General features: G+C 40.4%; 3 protein-coding genes across 3 annotated transcripts in view; all 3 read right to left on the minus strand.

Moving 5' to 3' along the window:
• Positions 1–3,543, minus strand: part of LOC145492832 (potassium voltage-gated channel subfamily A member 1-like) — an 86,429-nt gene extending 82,886 nt beyond the window's left edge. Inside the window, exon 1 of the mRNA XM_081472210.1 lies at positions 149–3,543. Coding sequence (XP_081328336.1) covers positions 2,012–3,280 — 1,269 coding nt within the window. The 5' untranslated portion in view covers positions 3,281–3,543 and the 3' untranslated portion in view covers positions 149–2,011. The remainder of the gene's footprint in view (positions 1–148) is intronic.
• A 185-nt stretch (positions 3,544–3,728) lies between these two features.
• LOC145492833 (hydroxylysine kinase-like) lies at positions 3,729–10,901 on the minus strand. Its single transcript, XM_081472211.1, has 2 exons — positions 8,647–10,901; positions 3,729–6,341 (listed from the first exon to the last, which is right to left on the minus strand). Exons 1-2 carry the CDS (start codon positions 9,187–9,189, stop codon positions 5,724–5,726), a joined length of 1,161 nt encoding a protein of 386 aa, XP_081328337.1. The 5' UTR covers positions 9,190–10,901; the 3' UTR covers positions 3,729–5,723.
• Positions 10,902–13,122: 2,221 nt separating this feature from the next.
• On the minus strand, positions 13,123–17,780 carry LOC145493233 (G protein-coupled receptor 161-like). The gene has a single exon (XM_081472652.1). The coding sequence runs from the start codon at positions 16,514–16,516 to the stop codon at positions 15,284–15,286; it is 1,233 nt and encodes a 410-aa protein (XP_081328778.1). The 5' UTR covers positions 16,517–17,780; the 3' UTR covers positions 13,123–15,283.
• Positions 17,781–17,840: the final 60 nt, after the last annotated feature.

A 17,840-nucleotide genomic window follows, 5' to 3' on the forward strand; every position in this document is an offset into this window, starting at 1 on the left:
CTGGTTTCCTGACATTTTGCTTGCGAACGGCGATGAGCTTAACTTAAACCTGCCGAAATTTGCTCGTCCTCTTTACTTTTTTTTTTGTCATCAGGCTTTTTGGCACTTCCATAAATGATTGAGAAGAAAATAAAAGAAAATGGTGAACATTTTTGTATTTTAGTTTGCTACTTTTTCAACGCAAAATGAAACCGGTCTAGATGCCGCTCTAGATGGGAAAATCTAGACCGCGGTCAACATCGATTTCAGCCAATCAAATTCGTGAATTCTGTAGTTCCCAGTCCTTCTGAGACACAGCCATATAATAAATAGAAATATTAATTTCTCGGGTCTTGACAACGCGAATGGACTCCACTGAAGTCCACAGATCAGAAAAATCGAAAATACCGAGGGTTGATATTCTCTCACTATCCCACGGTCCCAGGGGCAAGCTTGGTCAATAAGAGTGTTATTGCACGACTAAATAACTGAAAAAGAACTACACAATATCCGTAAATTATTCTTCATTTAGAAATCGTGATAGGAAGCGGAAAAAGTGTCGAAAGCAAACTGGGAAGATAATTTTCAACTTCACGCTGTACAACGTAAAACAATGGGCAACTCTAAATGGTCCAAAATTGAACTGCTTATGCAATATTTTAGGTGGTCTAAGCCGTAATATAGTCGTTTGACTTTAATAAGCTAAAAATTAAAATGTGGTTGTTTCCAACAGCTTTCTCCTTGGTATTTATTACGAGATATAGAAATTGCAGTATTTTATCACCGCGTCAGACAGAACTTGAATATTAAGATTTAATTGCAAAAGTACAAACTGTGATTATTCCAGAATATGTTTGTCGCAACGTGATAAAATGATATTCATACGACGCCGTGGGTGTCTACAGATGCCGATCTGTTTCAGTATCACCGCCAAAGCTCTTGCAGAGGAATATCATTCTAACTTAATCCTTTCTCCAGGCATAAAGAGTCGAAGACCTCTAAATTCAAAATTCATAATATGCTCCTCGTATTTTACTTGTGATTGGCTAAAACGCCTCAAGGTTAAACAAAGGTTGACGCCATAAAATACGGACTTATTCTTGAACATGCATATTTTATCATCAGTGAGAACTTGGAGCAGGTAAGTAGTAAAGTGCTCTCAAAGTCGTCTAGCTTCGTCCGTGCTCGAGCTGAAGGCTTCCTACATGGAACACACATTAAAGTTTTAACTTATTTATCGTTTTCTTCGTTAAACGGAGTTTTCAGTCTGGCATTAACGAGCAATCCCAATGAGTTTCTCCTACAATGTAATACAAATGTTCTATTCAATATCTTGCTTTCCGATGAGTCATTAAAAGTCAGCAATTAATTTTATGAAGAATTACCATCTTGTCAGTACCCTGAGCTCGCTTGTTAGCAGTGGTTTAATTTGAGTATAAATAGAGGCTCCAAGATTGCTGGGCAAAAGAAGTTGTCAGGACTACCGTCGCCAATTTTCTTTTGTTATAACAATGTGTCTTTTTGAGTCCAATTGCAGACGAAACCTTTTTTTCCTGAGAGTTGTTTTGGAAACCGTTATGTATATCGTGGAGCGACACTTGAAATGTTGCTTATTGAAACGGGAGCAGGTTATTATGATAAAAGAACTACACAAAGCAAGCAAAATGAAGTTAACAGATTTTAAAGATGTCTCAGTGGCGGACTTTTTTTGATATCTAAAAGACGAGGATAATGATGCGCTAGTGAAAAAGATCTGCACGGAATAGAAGAATAATTAAGAACTGATAGCGGCGAAAAAGTTATTTCCATCGATAAAGCATTGTGAATTTTATCTCGCGGTCAACCCACGCAAAGATTCATACTATTCTATCTTCGGAAATGCTTTCAAGAATTCACAATTTACTGTGGCAATACTAGACATTCGGCACAACTGAAGAATTTCACTCGATAAGACTTGAATTGAATTTTAATACATTAAAAAGTAGAAGAGGGTTTTCTTCATTTAGCGTACAGGCGAGGAATTTTTTTAACATTAACCAGATAAGTCACTAGTTATTCTTTTCGTGGGAGATCGTCTCGTATTTTCGATGTGTTTTCGAATCGGTTCACCCTTCAGATAAGCGTTAAAATTTTTCGCGAAGGCCATGACCGGCAAAGAAAACGCTAACACACCAAAGACCGCGCAGATACCGCCAACAACTTTTCCAAACCCAGTTATCGGGTAATAATCGCCGTAGCCCACTGTACTTACAGTTGTTAAACTCCACCAGAATGCGTCGGGAATGCTGGAAAAGTGACTTCCGTCCATTCCTAGATCTGTGTAGAACACCGCACTCGAGGACAGAATAATTATCATAAACATAAATAACATCATCATTTCTAGCTCGCTTAGGCTCTCGCGAACGGTAAACATCATTACTTTTAATCCGCGCGAGTAACGGGTTAGTTTCAAAATGCGAAATATTCGTAGAAGTCGCGCGATTCGGAGAACTGCCAGAGATACCAGGCGACGATTCCCTCCGATTAAAATGGTGAAAAACGGTATAATGGCTAGGAGATCTACAAAGTTTAGAGGCGATAGAAGGAAATGGAAACGGTTCGGAGCCGATGCGAAGCGCACCAGATATTCAATTAAGAACCAGGAGTAACAAATAGTTTCCAGAACTATAAAAACTTCCAAGGTCTTGTAGGTACAGTTTTCCAGTTCCTCGCTCAACTCGGTCGTATTGCAGGTCAGCATTACGTTTTCTCCGTCTTTCTGGGCTGTTGTGTCGTTGCATCTGACATTCACTTTAGGGTCGCATTCTTTGGCTCCTCTAAAGCTAGGCAAAGTTTCGAGGCAAGATATTATGACTGATGTGGCAATCATGAATATAGAAAACAAGGAAATGACTCGTGCAAAATTGGATGTATCGGGATGTTCGAACAAGTTCCACACTCGAGTTTGAAATGTCCATTGGGGAATAACACGCTGACGCCGTCGATCTTGATACAAGCATTTTGCTACACTCTTCAGAGCTTGCTCTCCCAGTTGAAAAAACTCAACTTCCTCCGTAAACACGCTGGCTGGAATGTCGTCAGGCCATATGAGCCTACCACCTGATTGGTAATAAAATAGAATCGATTCGAAAGCCACTCTGTGGCGATTAAAGAAATATTCCTGAACGGTAGGATTGTAATATTGTTTCCTTCTCGAGGGGCTACCGAGAAGAGTGTCTGGAAAACGACGAAGCGTTTTTTCTTTCGTTTCAAATGTCATCCCGCTGACGTTGATCACAACACGCTCGTCCATTTTATACATTCATGTTCGTTGTCTCGGCGAAGGAATTTACGAAACCCACTGAGCAAGCCACTTTCGAAGCTTGTAATTTATGGATAAAAACAAACCCCGATTGTACCTGTAGAAATTTGTTTGCCGCCGCATTCATCACGTCAATTGTGACCCACTTTTTGCGGTGCCCAAAGTTCGATTTCTCGTCAACGATTCGCCATTTTCAAATGGTACGCAAGGCCTTGTTTATAAGTTAAAATGGTCTTGACAGTCACTCTTAGCTTGAATGCAGCTGCACGATTGTTTTGAATATCGAGAAAAGGAGAGAGACGAAGTGATAAGTAATTTAATGAAATATGGATAAGCAGATCTGGTGCCTACGCGCAAAACAACCAATGAACGCTTGTGAAAACAATAAAAAATTTGACATCTGAATGTCTAGAATTAACCTTCGGCCCACTTTCGACTAAATTGACAAGGCCCTTCGTTCACTCAAGCAAAATAAAATACGGATGGCTTTTGGACAAGAGGAAATATTTTGGTAAGATGGATTGAAAACAATCAATGTTATAACTATAAGTGCTATTTTATTGCTTAAAGGAAAATCTATGTACAGCGCAACAGCAGAATTATTTTTTATTTAACGTGGACGTAAATTTATACACAACACCCCGATGCGGCAGGTCTAATTTAAAGGAATACGTATATCAGCTTAGCACCTAAAATTGTTTGACATCTACTTCTGAATTCCTGGTCATTTAATTACAATAACAAGATGATCAGGAGAAATGCGAGTATCTAGACAAAAAAAAAAAAAGAAAAATAGGAACAATTTCATATTTTGTTAACTATCAAAACGAAAACGCACTTGGAATAAAAAAATATTGATCAAGGCTAGTCGAAAACCAATAACAGTTCATCCATATTTATTGCAATTTCACATGTCATAGCAATATTGAAAAATCCTCGCCATAATATTGTAAAATTGCATCGTTTCGAATTAAAATATTTACGAAGACCACCAGTCGGCGGGCAAAATAAAGCAGACGGATTTTTATCAAATAAACGCAAACAATTTGTTGCGTACATCAAACAAATATTGAACAATGTGGAAATTATAATAAGCAAGATTTAAATTTAACCAAAATTAAATATGCCATGACGACATAAATGAAAAAAAATAATGAAACGTGGAAATATAAATGATAACATAGATTCCAAACATTTCTTGTTATTTCACTCCTTTTTTTTTCAGTGTTAGCGAATTTACATAAACATTGGAGAGCCTATCAGCTAGCATAATAATTATTATATTCCTATAACGTTAAATTCCACTCACGAAATTACCTTGTTATTTTCCTAAATTAATTAAACAGCATATGGTCCCATGCCAGACTCCTGAGAATTTTTATCGGTCAAGGTTTTTAATTTGTCATGCTGGTTAGTACGCAGTACGCAGACTTTCACCATTTCCTCTTACGCGCAAAGCAGGAGTTTTAAATTTATTTTTGGTCTTACAAGTGAGGGGTTTATTACAAGGGGGCTTACTTTAAACAGAATTAAATCGCCGCTCTTCAATTAGAACCCAGCGGTCCGATTCACAGTGCTATGCTGTTAGTAGCCCATATACAGTAAGAAAACTTGCTGATTGATTTTGTTTAAACAAATCCGCAAAATTACTGTTGAATTAATAGAATACAGCATGACCTCTCAGCGGCCGTGGGTGTAAAAAAAAGTTATCTACGATTAGTCCATAACAATGCAATGGGGAGAAAATATGGGGCAGTAGGAGGGGAAAGGGCGATAAATATACCAAGTGGGTCACGTTCGATATATTAATATTCTAATATGGTTTCAGGACAAAATTGCAAACTTTTTAAGTTCCTTTTGTCTTTAATTCCCAATGAGAGACTTGGATACACAGAAAACACCACGAAATATAAAACTGAGTTTGCCCTGAAAGCCTCGGAGCCATGTTAGAATGTTGATATATCGTGGCCTATTGAATTTCATTGTTTTTATCCCGTTAAGGGGGCATGCAAAAAAGACGATTTTATAAAGGAAGATGGCTATATGATATAGAGGATATACTGTGCATATGCAGAGACGTAAGCCGACTAAATACAGTTGAAGCTTATCCAGAAAATATATTTCGGGCAGAGCAAAAACGATGACTAGCTTAGCGAAAAGGATAGATCAGGTAGGCTCTGCGGACATTCAGTTATTACAAAAAAATAAAAGGTGCAGCTTTCTTTGGAAGTTTGCGATTGTTAATGTTAGATATTCCTTGTCGTGAAAGTTTGCATCATATCAAACTCAACTTTCCGCCAAAATGCCACGACAGCATCCACAGAATTCGACAACCAAGCTTTGACCTTAGCACAGCTAAGCTTACTTTCGAAGTAACCCTAACCCTAACCCAAATAAAAGATATTGTTGTTGTTGTTGTTGTTGTTGCGATTGTTGTTTATGTCTAATATTCCTTGTCGTGAAAGTTTGCATCGAACTCAACTTTTCGCCAAAATGCCACGGCATCGGCCTTAGAATTCGACAACCAAGCTTTGAACTTGCAAAGGTAATCCGTCAACAGTTTCCTAAGGTAATCATTGTTCAAGCATTCCTTTTCATGGTTCGACGTGATGAGGAAAACTTGACACAAACGCGCAGAGACAACGTCATACAACAAGTCGAACTCCAGACCGGGAAGAGGATAAACAGCCTGGTACCCAGCTAGGAGATAACCGCTGACCAATAACACGTCTTCTTCGTTGATGAAGGCAGCTATGCTATTTGCTAATTCGAACAGCAAACACGAGTGACGTATGTCCCCAAAATCAACCAGTCCTGAGATTTTAAACTTGTCACTGCTCATGTCGATGAGGAGATTGTCTTTATTTACATCATTGTGGATGGTTCCCCGACGCAGAAGCGAAAGTTTAGGAGCCACCTGTGTGGCAAAAGTATCTAGTGCTTCGCGGACGAGATCTTTGTTTTCCTCGCCTTCAACGGAAGTGACGTAGGATTCGAGCGAAAGAAACTTTTCCATGCTCCATCTATCCAATTTTCCACGTAATACGGGACATTGGAAATCCTAATTATAAACAAGAAGAAAATTAAATGCATGATCTTTTTGTGCTCGTAAAACTGGCATATTATGTTGAAAAAAGGACCTTTCACCCTATAAATTTTTTCTGTGAAAAAGAGGAACGGTCATTCCAAACGTGAGAGGACGGAAATAATAGACCTACATCTAAAACGTGTTTTTGCAGGATGTTATTACTAAAAACCGCCACCAATTCCTCAAATAATGGCTCTTTTCCGCTAAACGTCACGTGACATGTCACATGACCTGTCAGAAGTACCAATTCTACTTAAAAATGTCCAGGACGTCAAAACCTAACTGTGTGCTAAATCTGGTTCCATTGCCATTTATACATTCAGAAATATGACTAGTTCGTATAGTTTGATCGTCCGGGTGAGTGTAGTTCTGAAAAGAACTGTTGTTGGTGACTTCAAACCATTTACTGAGAAATATGACTAATAAATTATTTTCACTAGTAAAAGCCTTTGACCCAGGCCTTAAACTACATGAGAAGTGTGGTCTTGATTGACACCAATTTTCTTTAACCAATAGAAATCGTAAAATATAGATTTAGCCAAGCCTAGAAGTGGAGCTCCTGATTACAATAATTAACCATAAATGAAAATCGGATTTTTTCCCCTGGATCAGAAACTCAAAAAATAATCAGTTGCGAGCATGTGATTGTTCTGTGTGAGATTTCACTATTTTTTCTAGTTACATTTTAACAAACCATACCAAATGAGTGTACCCAAGATTATAAAAATAACTACGTACGTAATATATCAGTGACGATTGTGCAAGGAATTTGTCAGAGGAAAAGTCAACAACGCGTCAGGGTTTAATTTGCGCCGAAATTTTGCCTTTGCACGTACTCCCTCCGTATCCCTCGGAGTAATAACCTGGCTTGAGCCCGCGATCCAATCAAAAACCTTGTACCGGGTCAACGGTAGACTTAAAAAAAATACACGCGACCTCGATGAGCTCTTGATCTGAGCCCGCGACATGGTCAAGTGATACTGGTCAGCGGATACCTTTTTTTGACAGCTGTCAATTAATCATAACATGGATGTCCAATATCAAAGCTATACCCATGATAATTGTGCTACTCTCCTATTTTTCAAGGAATGGGGTTTGGCGTACGGACGTACGAGCAGTCACGTGACAACCAAAATTTTTGAGATCGATAGGTTACCAAATTTTCTAAGGTATGGGGCTCCGCTCTCACGCCCTCGGCGCGCAGAAGCTCCGCTAATACTATCACGCCAAAACGAATTCAGTTTGAAGTTTAAGGTGCCTTTTTGAAAATCTCTTTATCCGCAGGCTTTGGCCTTTTGTCAGTAATGAATAATTATCATGTTTATGCTGTGTGAAGGCCATGTCCGTTGAATACAAGCAGAAACACTTTATAGTCTTCCAACTTACAGCACATCTGCCGCTATGTAAAGTTTCCGATGTTCGTCCTCCTATCTTTCATTCGTTTTTTTCCTTTCGAAACAAGACAGCTACGGGGCGAAAGTAGCTTTCGTCAAAACACAAAATATGCCGTTTAAATCTTCGATAGGTGATCAAACAGTTCTTCAATATCGGCGTTATTATTTTCACACGCCCCACAACGTCGATGGAGAAGGAGTTTTCTCACAAATATCAACTTTGAAAACTGTTCCGTCAGATCAGAAATCAGATTGGCACACATGTGCAGAAGGCCCGGTGTCAAATGCCCTTTAAGGTGGGGGTACACATGAATTGAAGTGAAATTCTAGGAAGTTTAAAGAGGGATTAAAAGGATAAAAAGGGGTTTGGAACACCACCAGACAGTTGATTGCCCCCGAAAGGGCACCCCGGGTTGGTGGGCAACTGTTTGGTGTACGTCTACCAATTTCTAATTTCAAATTCTAATTTTAAAACAACATCAAATCTTCAAAATTTCCTATTTCCATAATTTTACTAATCCTTTGAGAAAAACTATTTATCCCCAAATATACCCAAAAATCACCAAAAAAATTACAAAACAGCCCAAAACGTAGCTATGTGAAATGAGCAGAGAGATTTTTCACTGCTTGAAACGTCAACGAGATATTTGCATTCAAACCATAATACCCAACAAAAATATGGCCTTCATGTTAACCCCCGCCTTAAACACAGCAAGAGAGTTTACATCAACAGCGGGAGCTCTCCCGCTCTTGATGTAAACTTTCGCCCAAAAATATCGCGTCGCCCAAAAATATAGCGTCGTCCCGACTAGGTGTCCTTAGGGTCTCCGAGGATGCACTCATCCTTGACCGTCACGGGTTTTACCAATGTCCATTATGCATACCTGAAAAGACTTGCTCAACCTGCCAAGAAACTGACCAATGTTGAATAAATTTTCACAGCTAAAATTCCCCAAACTCTCGGCCGTTACGCCGGGGAGAAAAGATATGAGACGAATAACACACCATTCATCTTTTATCGCAAGACTTCCGCTTTTGTCTTCCAGAATTGAGGGCCCTTCTCCAGGAGAATCACTACATAAAGGAACTCGAATGAGGCGTTTGATCTCTGAGCCTCCATCCACCGGGAACAATACTGGACAAGGGAAATTTCTTTCTCTCAAAAATGTCATTGCTTCGTTTTCAGTGTCGACAAAATCTCCATGCTCACTGTCAACTGAGTTTAATATCTTGAGGACGTATTCTCCTTGTTCCGCGATTTCTTGAGGTGTGCATAACTTGTTTCTCCGTCCTCGAACGTAGAAGTTTCTGTCGCTGTAACGGCTCAATTCCTTAATCTCGCTTATTCTTTCAAAGTTGTAAAACTTCTTTACTAACTGCGCCGCGAAGTCAATGTTGACGCAGGGTCTGTGAACAGATGAACTCATAATGTTTAGTAGGTGATGTCACCACATTGAATCTCACTATCAGTGTTCACCGAACCGAAGCAAGTAGATACGTAAAATAAACATTCATCTAAACAATGATCTCCACAGATGCTCTGTACAACACATGAGCCTCACATTCATGTGAAAAAATTCTTTGTCTGGAAACATGAGTACGAGGCTAAGGATGTACAAAGCACTGCAGGGGAACCGCTATTCAAATTCAGACGGCATATATGGAAAGGTCTACTTGGCGCGAGGGTAAAGCGGCCTTCACTCGGCAACTCGGCTTCAGTTGGCGAAATCGTGTTCACAAACTTCAAAAAGTTGGCAAACTCGTTCCTTCACACGTCAAACTCGCGTCAAGCCACAACACACGGTAATTTGCAGTGGCACTCACGTAGTACAGTGAAACAGAAGAAGAAAAGAAACAGAAAGCGGTAGAGAAATAGAAAGGTTGGAGGAAGCCCAGTTTGTCCACTAGCTCCTCCATTTTCTTTTGTTTGTCTTTAGTATTTTTTGTAGGCTTCAGATGAAACGTCCTGCACAGCCGGACAATTGTGAACCTCTTCGATAAATTTAAAAGTGGCCTCACGTTCATCTTGACTGGCGTACGCCATTTTGTGAAGTGTCGCGCAAATAAATCACGTGAATAGAGCGCGTGTTTTGGTTGGTTGACAGTTACCAAGACGTTTGCCAATCATTCACACGTCAGATACGAGCTTACCAGCGCGAAAAATTTGGTGAAAATGGTGGCGAGAATAGAGGCAAGTTTATCGCCAACAGTTTGCCAACGTGCTCGCCGACTTTTTTATGCCTTTCGCACTCAACAACTTGAGTTTGCCAACACGGGTTTGCAAACTTCAGTTTACCCCGTGAAGACCGCTTAAGGGCCGGAGAAGGGGAATATCGGACCCAGGCCTTGACGGTACAGATTGCCGGAGTGCAGCGAGGGGTTCGCACAGAGCTGATATTCCGCTAGTATCGTCCGAAGCAAGGCTGGTTTATAAAAGATTTATTCAGGAGTGGATTCATTACCAGATCAGTACACGACTTAATAACTGAAAAAAAGCTGTAGGATATTTACCCGGTCCGATCCATTACTTTGAAAATATCAGACCAACGACAATCAGCCTGATTTGCTGAGTTATTCAGTTATTGGCTTCTCATCTGTCTCGGCAGTGACTGAAAAGCTTTTCAAGAGCGATGCTCAGAATGAGACCAACTGCGAGCCTTGAGGGACTGATAATTCCTGCATATTTCGCGTCAAACGAAGGCTGCTGAGTTAATCCTTAATCAATCCTTCAACAAAATTTTAAGAAAAGGACGACGCTTTTCAGTTTTAAATGCATGTTTCGACAGTAGGGAGTTTAATTAAGACGCTTCGACGGCGACGCCGAGCACAATTAACGTAGATTGAATTATGACTTTACATTTTACCTACGAATTTCGCGATTCTCTAAAGTCATTTAGTTTGTTTCGCTTTGTCAAAACTATTACGAAACTGGTCATGGAACACAGCGTAAAATTCGAAATATAAATTTTAAAAATTATCCGCTGTGGTTCACGTCCTCCACACGACGCAGAATTTGGTCGTTTCACGTTGTTGTTTTACAGAGGACGGCAAGAAATGTTCCAAGACTTATTATGCACGTGCACAGCCATTGTCCTGCTCATTAAACCTTTTGTTTCGCGACGTTCCCGTTACCTTTGCCGTCGCGGTTTTCTTAAACTTCCCTGTAACGTCTGTCACAGTTACAACTGGAGTGAATTTGAATATACAAGTTGAGAGAACAGTTTTGCTTTAAATCAGCAAATTAATCATGTTATTTGTCTCTTTTATTTTAATTTTTCTGCACGTTTTTTTCTGCATTTGCCTTTTGTTCTTTTGTTTTCAATTCTAGGTATTTTATTCGTGTTATGTAAGTTATTCTAGGTAACATCTAATGTACGTATACACCGACTTGTCGAAACATGTATTTAAAACTGAAAACCGTTGTCCTTTTTTTAAAATGCATTAGTAGCTTGCTGATATGTTAAAGAAGGAAATTTGGATCAGTTATAGAGAAATCTTCTGGTGGAAATTCTGGGTGGAAAAACTCTGTAAATATTAATATTTAATTTGTATGTGCTTGGAATTAATTTAGCTCAAAGAGAATGAGTTTCATCAAGTTTATGTAGTTGGTATTATTTAAATCTGGGTGGTTAGCTCGATTTAGGCGTAGCGTCCTAGCCAGGTGAAATAACAAAATGCATTTTACCTGACCAGTTTCCTAGAATAATTTATTGCTATTGATGGTACATGTTCTGTTCCTAATTTAAAATTATATTTTCTACGAAGTAAAAACCACAGCAGACCATATTTCTTTAGTGAAGATTGCAGATGGACAATTTTAACTACGTTAATTAAATGTCTCCTTGTAACACTCATTAAAAGGAAAAAGGTGTTATTCACTGAAAACCTTTTGGAAGTCGGTTTCCTTCAAAGGACCTCCGTACAGTAACACATACCTTGCCACTTTTTGATTTCTGTTATTAGAACTAATATAATAATCATTTAAATACTAAACTACGGTAAAGGTGTAGCCAGTAAGACCGCCTTTCTTCTCCAATAAACTAGCCCGAGTTGTTTTTTGAGAGGGAATGCACAACAATCTCTGTTTGAGTTTTTCTGTGCATTGCTGTAACTTGTGTTTTAATTTAATTTTTTAGAGGCAATTCTTGTAATTTTTATACGCTCTCGCTGTTTTAATTGGCCAGACTCTCTTGGAATGATATAGAAAATATAACATGAAAAGGATTTCGACTCTGGTACTCGGTCGAAGGAGAATATGGTAATGATTCTCATGCGCAAGCGTAGTGCTGCTTAGCGGGGACTGCGCAAAACCTTACGTAAGCCTAGATTTCGTGGTATGATTGTCAGTTTGATGCTTGATTGACAGTTTTCACCAGGTCAACCTAAAAGAGCGAGAGCAGAATCTTAGGTTCCAGAGTATAAGAGTTGTAAGAGGTAATGTTGCTGTAAAGTCAATGAAGAAGAAGCATAAAAAGAAGACAGATCGAGTCGTCCATTTGTAGAAGAGGTCGTTTCTCCCCCACGATCGTTTCTTTTACAACTGCGAGCTTTGAGGGACAAATAATCCGGCCGTGCGTATTTTCGCGTCAAACGGAGCCTCAGTTATTGCGAACTTATGTCAATCAATCATCATTCACTGAGAAATTCACGAGTTTCCCCATGGAGCAGTTTGAGTCTGTATCTGCATTGTACGTACGTTAATAATAAAAAATTGCGAAATGACACGTACCTTGACAATCTCTTGCTCGTACATACAATTTCAAGCGAAAATGTTATTAGCATCGAACATACGACTAGTGCTGTTTTTAATGTTTTATTTTTTGGAGGGGGGGGGGGAGGTTAGTTTGGCCGTTTTCTGAAAGAGAGAATTCTATACGGTTTAGTTAAAAACATACTGAATTGTGTTGTTATTACATTTTTACCGCACAAAATTACATACTCTTTTCAAAATCTCGGCCTTGAGCGGTTATTCTTAAAATATCCTAAACTTTTCGCAAATTTCAACGCCGATATTCCTATAAAATATAGCATTCCTCTAAAAAAAGAGTGTAAATATTCTGTGTGGGACGTGAACAAGAGACTATGATATAGTCTTCTGGACGTTAACCAAAATTTAACCAAGTAATGGCACGATGCGGGATTGAAAAGCCTGTGTTGGAACCAGGAAAAAAGGCTGGAAAGACGTTTATTCGAATTGCATGTCCAATTTAGTCCAGTCCGGGTAGTCTGGAGCCTAAATTCACAGGATATCGCCTAATTTGACTGTATTTCATTGATGGGTATCGCGGGCTCATTTCCAGTGGCTGGTAATCGAGCATACTAACAGCGGACCATTATTGTTTGACTGGAGAAGTGGGGGGGGGGGAGGTTTGGTGGTTGGGCAATTTTCTGGGGGCATGAATCATATTTGAGTTGCACATGAGTTTTTTTGATGGGCAATAGTTTGTGTAACATCAAAAAACATAGTAATGATAGCAAGAAGCACTTGCTCCATTTTTTACCCCTTGGCTCCCCTTACACGATTCTTTTCAGCATTTTTTGCTGTGCAGGATTTTGTTTTGGAAATTACCCAACGCCCCCTCTCCCTGCCCCTAAAAAGAAAGGGCCCGTCCCTAAAGCATGCTAAAGCACCCCTGCTTCGTCGATTTTTTGCTCTCGCTCCAATTTAAGCGCGGCCAGAATGAGGAAAAGCTCTTCCAGTATGGGAACACTTGCTACGCAGGCTTTCTGTAGATAAGCATCTCCTTTGAGGTGTTTTGCTTACTGTTATCACGTGGAGGAAATTAAAAGTGCTAGCGGTAGCCCTCTGTCACGTAAGAAGAACCAACTTCCTTCACAGCCGATGCACACTTGTACTTATAAAAGCAAGAATGGCTGCTTGTAGGATTCACAAAAAATTCATCACTATTTCAAGCCCAGGGTTCTTAAATAAAATACCGCTATTTGAGACCCAAACGATCAAAAGATTACAATACGGTAAATCAGTCGAATTAGCGCCGAGGCGCTTATTTCAAATTTAGGAGAAGACGGGGGCGCTTTTTCGAGGGGGCGCTTATTTAATTTTTCCCAAATCGTGGCCTGATATGATCATCATCTGCGTCTATAAACAACATAAGCTTTTTATCGATATAAAAAGCTGATCCTAAAGTTTAAATCGCGGCACCGCGTGTTCACAAACTGAAACAATATACAAATCTAGAGCCACGTGACGAAAACTATAAATCCTCAACCTTTGTTGTCTCATTACTCGGTCCAAAAAATGGGGCGGGGGGAGGGGAGGGGAGGTAGGCGCTTATTTTAAATTTCGGCCGATAGGAGGTGCGCCTATTTGAAGGTGACGCTTATTCGACGGGAGGCGCTAATCCGAGGATTTATGGTATTTTAGAAACAAGCCACATCAGCCTTGGCTGGTTTTCATTCGGGTCTTCTGTCCTGTTGGAATCGGCATTTGAAGATGTTGGTTTTTGTACACGGAGAGAGGAAAACCGGAGAAACCGGAGAGAAACCCTCGGAGCAAGACGAGAATTGAACCAACAACAAACTCCACCCACATATGGCACCAGGCCGGAATCGAACCCTGACCTTACTGGTGGGTGGCGAGCTCTAGCACTCTAATGGAATGTCCCCACCCCTCCCGGGTTAGTTCCGGGTTGTGGTTTGTCAATTACGCCATAAAAATACGACTTTCGAACGGAAATATTTACTCGAAATAGTTGGAACCGAGTCAACGAGTTGACACACGGATAAAATTTCGCGCTGCGCTAAAGAATTTCCGGTAAACATAAAGAAAATAGAAATGTCGTTCCTACTCAGTGGAAGTTCTAAAGGCAAAACATCCTCGCTCGACAACTGGACGACCATAAGAATTCGATCCTGAGCCTTCTTACCTATGAGCGCTCCCTTCCAATGTGGTTTTGTTACAAGCGCCGCGATTCCATCAATCAGCCTGGCCTGTACCAAAAAGCGACCCCTTCAATTCTACCTAAGCCTATCTTGTTTTATTTCAATTACAGAGCCAACAGAGCGCACTGAGATAATCCGTCCGTCTTTCATCTTCTTCAGGACATCATTCCTTGAAACGAAAGATCCTTCTTTAAACACGTTAATGTCAAAAATAAGTAAGCGCCCCGTAATTTGCCCCCTTCCTATCTATTTTAGCAACAATTTCACTTCACATTGGGTGGTCTATCTGACAAACACCAGATCTTGACGTCATAGGAAATGTTTCCAATCAAAACATTCCGCGGGCGCCATATTGGCGGGAATAGGCCACCCAGACGACTTCCGGAATGCAGGTGTTAAAAGTAATATAGAAGACAATAAATACCACAAATTCGATTTCTATTTTCCTTCCTTTACTTTTCTCGCCATCTTTCTCTAAAGGTTATGTTAAAATAGTTTGAGCTGCACGAGTGAACTTGAGAGAGATTCTTGCAAGTGATACTTTATTGTACGTATGAAATTTGGCCAAGACAAGGCGGCATAATATGGCGTTATGTAATATTCAACTGCCTGATAGTTTTATACACAGCTGCCTGGAAGGTTACAAACTTCTCCATCTGTAGTAAGGTCAGTCGATTTCGTTACGTTCGCCACATTCTCAACCTCTTCTTTGATCGCTGGGAGACTCCACATGCTCTCGCTTTCTCTTCGAGGTGACCAGGCCATGTCGAAAGAATTCACAGAACCCTGAGAGGCCGATCTATTTCTGGGACATACTTGAGTTGGAATTACAAAGCCAGCGTCGCTCGCTGGACGAACCCTGTTCTGATTTCCGCAAAACAACGAGGCAAGAAGCCTTTTGATGTTCCTTCTGATCGCTTTTATGTGAAATCCATAAATAACAGGATAAAAAAGACTGCTTGAATAAGAAACCATAACAAACGCAGTCTGCAGTTCATATCGTACACACATTTTTTCCGATTCTAAAAGAATCGCTATGACGTAGGGTAGCCAACAAAATATGACGGTACCAAGAACGAGAAATGTTGTGCGTAAAGCCTTAGCACCGCTGAATGCGCTTGAGTTCGACGCTATAGAGCTACGATTTGTCCGCGGACCCATGATCGACGCGGGCAATGCGGCCAGTTGTCCGACTCTTGCTTGTCGTCGTGCTGCTTTAACAATATGATAATACGCGTATAACATGACCAGTAAAGGTATAAAAAGTGTTAGACTATAAAGTTTCGTATAACCCTGGCTCATGTTGTCGCTCCAAACAACGGTACACGATACCTTCGCGGGTTGATAACCATATTTTCCCCAGCCGAAGAGTGGAAGCGAAGCTAAGAACAGACTTGCTCCCCAAGTACACACGGTGAAAAAGCACGTACAACAAGGAGACATCCTGTTAGCGTAATTTAGCGGGTTGACTATGCAGTGATACCGATCAATACTCAAAAACATGACCGTACCCAAAGATGTCGCGGAGAAAAGCACAGTGAGAAATCCGCTCGCTTGACACCAATTGTCGCCAAAGATCCATTTCTGCTTGACACTCGAAGCGAAAACGAACGGCAAAACAGTGAACGAGAGGAGAAAACTGGATGCGCTCAAGTTCAGAAGAAGCTTGCTGGAAGAATGCGACAACAACTCCGGTTTTTTCGAGAGGACATATCCTACCAAAGCATTGCAGATCAAAGACGACACCGAAAGAAGCAGGAAGGCTGTGGATTGAATCCCAACGATAGTTCCAGGCAAAGACGGCATGTCTGTTGCTCCATCGTTACAACTTGCATTTAAATCGCCACTCATACCTCTGTTCTGTTATTCGGCTAAGCTCACGGCACATGCAATGAAGTCGTGAAATTTAATATAATGTTTTCCCCACAGATATGACCCTGGGCCAGAGGCCGAAAAAAAACGTGGATTTACGGTGTGATGACAAAGGTGTTAGATAACATCGTTGTTACAAATTAACAGAAATCAATCAGAAGTAGTCATTTGTGGTTTTCTGAAAGGAGACACCTCCGAATATTAATTTACACTCGCAACTTTATAGGTCCGACTGTTGAGCTTCCCCGAGGTAAGAAAACATCACAAAAACAAAAAAAAAGTACCCTCTCCAGCTAAAAACGTATTACGCCACACAGCTGGTAAACAATTTCTCTGAGGTGGGCCGATTGGAAAAATAAATGATAGCGTTTTCTCCACCGACTCACCCGGTAAGATGAAACGGAAAGCGCCCATTTCCCAGCCAGCGGTGAGATAAGCCAGATATGTTCTTGTGTCACACCGTGGTGGTCCGTGCAGATATGAAGATTTGTGGTGGTTTGGGTCACTCGACCCAGCCGATTTTCTGTATTTAGGTTATAAGAAGATCATCCCTTCTTTTGTTCTCAACAGAAATTAGTTTATGAGGTGTGTGGTTCGTGACTTGACCCTTTTCAGATTGGACTTTTTTGGGGGGAGGGGAAGGGAGAGAGGTGGGTGGTTATGGAACAACAGTCTCAGTTGAAATAAAATGAGAATTTTAATCCTCATTTTCTTCCCTTTTTCCCGAATAAAAACATGCAATGTTTTCCTCATCATTGACCTGAGGGAAGAGGTTTTCTTAATTTTTTATTTCAATTGGAAATAAACCGCCCACCCCTCCGAATCAACTGTTGAAACCCGTACTAAAACCAAAACGCGTCATTTTTTTCATCATTGAAATGGGGGAGGGGTGGTTTTAATTTTTCATGCCTAGAATTGACCGTTATTATTGCAGGTCTGATATTTATAACACGTCCAAAAATATCTTTCTTTGAGTACCGCAACGCCATATGACGTAGAAATTTCGTCATTATTGTCGAACAGCCGCCATCTCCATGTGCATCTGATTTACTAGACAATCGTTCCACCAGCCTGTTGTCTGTTGTCCTACTTTCTGCTGCTACACCGTGCGGACGAGACCCAAACAGGTTGAAACAGTTGTCCACAGTTACATTTCTTGACTTTCAGTTTCGACTCTATCATGTCGTTGTCCTGCGATCTTAGCTTTCTACGTAGTAATCATCAGCCTTGCTTCATTGTTTTAATAATATATCTCCAGAAACACAGATTGACTTGGATTTCGTGATTTTTACAAAACGTCAGA

This window comes from Orbicella franksi, chromosome 7 (assembly GCF_964199315.1).
Source record: "Orbicella franksi chromosome 7, jaOrbFran1.1, whole genome shotgun sequence".
Lineage (NCBI taxonomy): Eukaryota > Metazoa > Cnidaria > Anthozoa > Scleractinia > Merulinidae > Orbicella > Orbicella franksi.